This window comes from Coregonus lavaretus, assembly GCF_964263955.1.
Source record: "Coregonus lavaretus genome assembly, contig: HAP1_SCAFFOLD_5878, whole genome shotgun sequence".
NCBI lineage: Eukaryota > Metazoa > Chordata > Actinopteri > Salmoniformes > Salmonidae > Coregonus > Coregonus lavaretus.
Window position 1 is genome coordinate 21,965 of NW_028165360.1, and position 3,054 is coordinate 25,018.

Sequence of the window (3,054 nt, forward strand, 5' to 3'; positions counted from 1 at the left end):
TGTTGAATTTGAAACTACTCCAGACAGACGGATACAAAACAGGCTTACTGGTAGTTAGAGCCCTTTTTATTTCAGATATAAAAATTACAACGCTTGAATAACAACTATTTAGCTAAAAATAATTAGAAACAGAGACCAGCGCAACAAGATCAAGAAATATCCACTGGGGCTACACTATGTTTCTCCTTTTCAACACAAGTCTCACTAAAACGTCTCCTTTTCTCAATCTCCTTTCATTTTTTTCTCTCTCCTAAACATAAACTACACCACATACCATTGAAGGGACAATCTGGGATTCAAAAAATACAAACCAAATCAATACAGAACACATACACTATTGAGGAAGTATAGGCTACTTTGAACTGTTGGTCATTATAGACTTTCTGGTGCAACATCTGCATCGATCAAGGTAAGTCTTTAGAAGGGGGTTTGACAGTTTGGGAACTAAATCCGATATACATTTTACATTTTTGTCATTTAGCAGATGCTCTTATCCAGAGCGACTTACAGGAGCAATTAGGGTTAAGTGCCTTGCTCAAGGGCACAGACAGATTGTTCACCTAGTCGGCTCGGGGATTAGAACCAGCGACCTTTCGGTTACTGGCACAACGCTCTTAACCCCTAAGCTACCTGCCGCCCCGATATGAGAATTTAAAGATTTATGTCCTGCAAGTGACATCACATTGATTGCCAAAATGAGTAATGGTAAATGATTCATAACAACCTTGACAACAACTAAAATATTTAACATTACACATTAAAGCTAGAATCTGCAGTTAAAACAATAACAAAGTGGTACCCCTCCTCTGTTTTGGTAAAAAGCCTGGAGAAATGTAACCACTGTCAAATTCATAGCTATGGATATAAGGACTGACCATGTTTTAACCATGTTATAAAGCTTTACAGTGTTTGTTTACGTTTACCTTGTTTACAAACATTGAAGCAAAGAAAGTGTATATTTTGGGTTTATATGTTCATGAGGCATTTATACATTATATTCTTTTAAAATCAATGGGTATTTATCATTAATTTATAAGTCCAACAATGGATGTAGCAGCTACCCACTGGGCAAAATTTGATTGAATCAACGTTGTTTCCACGTAATTTAAAAACAAAAATCTATGTGATGATGTTGAATCAACGTGGAAAACTGATTAGATTTGCAAAAAGTCATCAACGTAAGGGAATTTTGTATTTTTTTTACCCAACTTTTTACCTAAATCCAACGACATGGTGAAATGTTTTGTTGATTTCACGTCGAATTGACATTAGTTGACAACTCAACCAAAATTCAATTAAAACTAGACATTGAAATGATATCTGTGCCCAGTGGGTAAGGATTCTAGCTTTAAAGGGATTTTGTAGTTCGACGTTAGCTTTCACAGTGCCTTGGTTTTGAGGTACTGTTTACTGTTTCTAGGCACTTGAAGGCACAAGATGAACATTCAGTCCAGTGTAACAGCCAATCATAATGACTAGATCAATAGTACGGTACAGCACTACAACCAATCACAACAACCAAATCAATACGGAGACACTCTCAGAGACTTATACTATATATTTCTAATTAAATCCTCCTGTTGGGAAAACATATGACGATGAGAAATAGAGGTCTTCCCAATAAACAATAAATACTGTAAAATAAAAATTAGAACAGTCTACAAAAAAGTAGGTCGGAATTGAGTCTGAAAATTACAGTCCAAAATCTCAAAAGGTATCGACCCCATGACTTCATAAACAGTCGACACAAAAGGGGGCACGTTGACTGCACTGACAAATCGAGGCACACTGCGAGCAGGTCAGGCACGTGCAGACGGGCAGGTGCAGTCCAATGGCACGTCTTCACATTACAAATAGAAACATACACCTTGCAAGTTTGCCACTGTGTGAACTATCCTATAGACATAATCTCCACTGCTGCCACTGCCACCAGACATAGCCCACTGCTAGAGCACAGTGCTGGCTGTGTCAAAGTCCTTGCTGATCTGGCAGGAGCTGGGTAGAGACTTGAGGTACTCCATGTGTCTCCTCGCGTCCTCCTGGTTGTGCCTGACGTAGTAGATGACGTAGGCAATCACCATGGCGAACCAGCAGAACATGGTCACGAACATGGCCACGTCGGTGGTCTTGTGGTGGAAGTTACAGAAGTTGATGCCAGAGTCGAGGATCTGGATGATGGGCCGGCCAGCGTACTCGTCCTGGATGGAGGTGTGGCAGCTCACCTCGTTGACCGTCTCAGGGTCCAGCCTTAGCTCCCTCAGTACCTCCTGGAGGGAACACTCGCAGTGCCAGGGGTTGTTGGAGAGTCGTATACGAGCACTCAGCTTGGCGAAGGCCTCCTTGGGGACGCTGCGGAGCTGGTTGTTGGAGAGGTCCAGGGAGCGGAGTCCCTCGGAGACCCCCAGGAAGGCCCCTGCGTCGATACTCTCGATGTGGTTATGCGACAGGTCCAGCTCCTTGAGGCGGCGGAGGTCCTTGAAGGCCTGGTTGGGGATGTGGCTGATCCTGTTGGAGGAGAGCAGTAGGGCAACGGTGTCTTCCGGTAGGTCCGGGGGGATCTGGTCAAGGCTCCGGGAGACACACTGCACCACCACGCCGTTCTTCTCCGAGCAGTGGCAGCTCTTGGGGCACGGCATTGCCGTGACGACCATGAGGGCCACCACGAGACACAATGTCCTCACGGGGGAAGTGGAGACACAGGAAGAAGAAGGGAGCAGGGCTTGCCAACGTGGCTGAGGAGGCCCCATTAGCTCAGCCGGTAACAAACCTGACTATCCCTGCGGTTCCAGAGCAGGTTTCAATGATTATTGATGGTACACAGCAGCTACTCATATACATATCATTTGATCCTGTACCAGCTTAATAACCCACTGGCTTCATCCCCATATCCATCCATTGGAGTCCAGTGAAGTGACTATAGAGTTTGACCAAAGACAGTCCGGAGGAATACAAAAGATGGGTTCCAACTAGACAGAAGAGGAAAGGAGAGGGCATGTCATTTAGATCCAGACATAGCACGAGGTTGAGGACGGCCTATCACTCAGTCCTCTGAAG

The 3,054-nt window shown here is 44.2% G+C and overlaps 1 protein-coding gene across 1 annotated transcript; it reads right to left on the bottom strand.

Annotated features, from left to right (window-relative positions):
* Positions 1 to 1,946: 1,946 nt before the first annotated feature.
* On the bottom strand, positions 1,947 to 2,747 carry LOC311115936 (leucine-rich repeat-containing protein 3-like; the record flags this gene model as incomplete). The annotated part of the gene is made up of 1 exon (XM_084191059.1): positions 1,947 to 2,747. The coding sequence occupies one exon, from the start codon at positions 2,745 to 2,747 to the stop codon at positions 1,947 to 1,949; it is 801 nt and encodes a 266-aa protein (XP_084047185.1).
* Between the last annotated feature and the right edge of the window lie 307 nt (positions 2,748 to 3,054).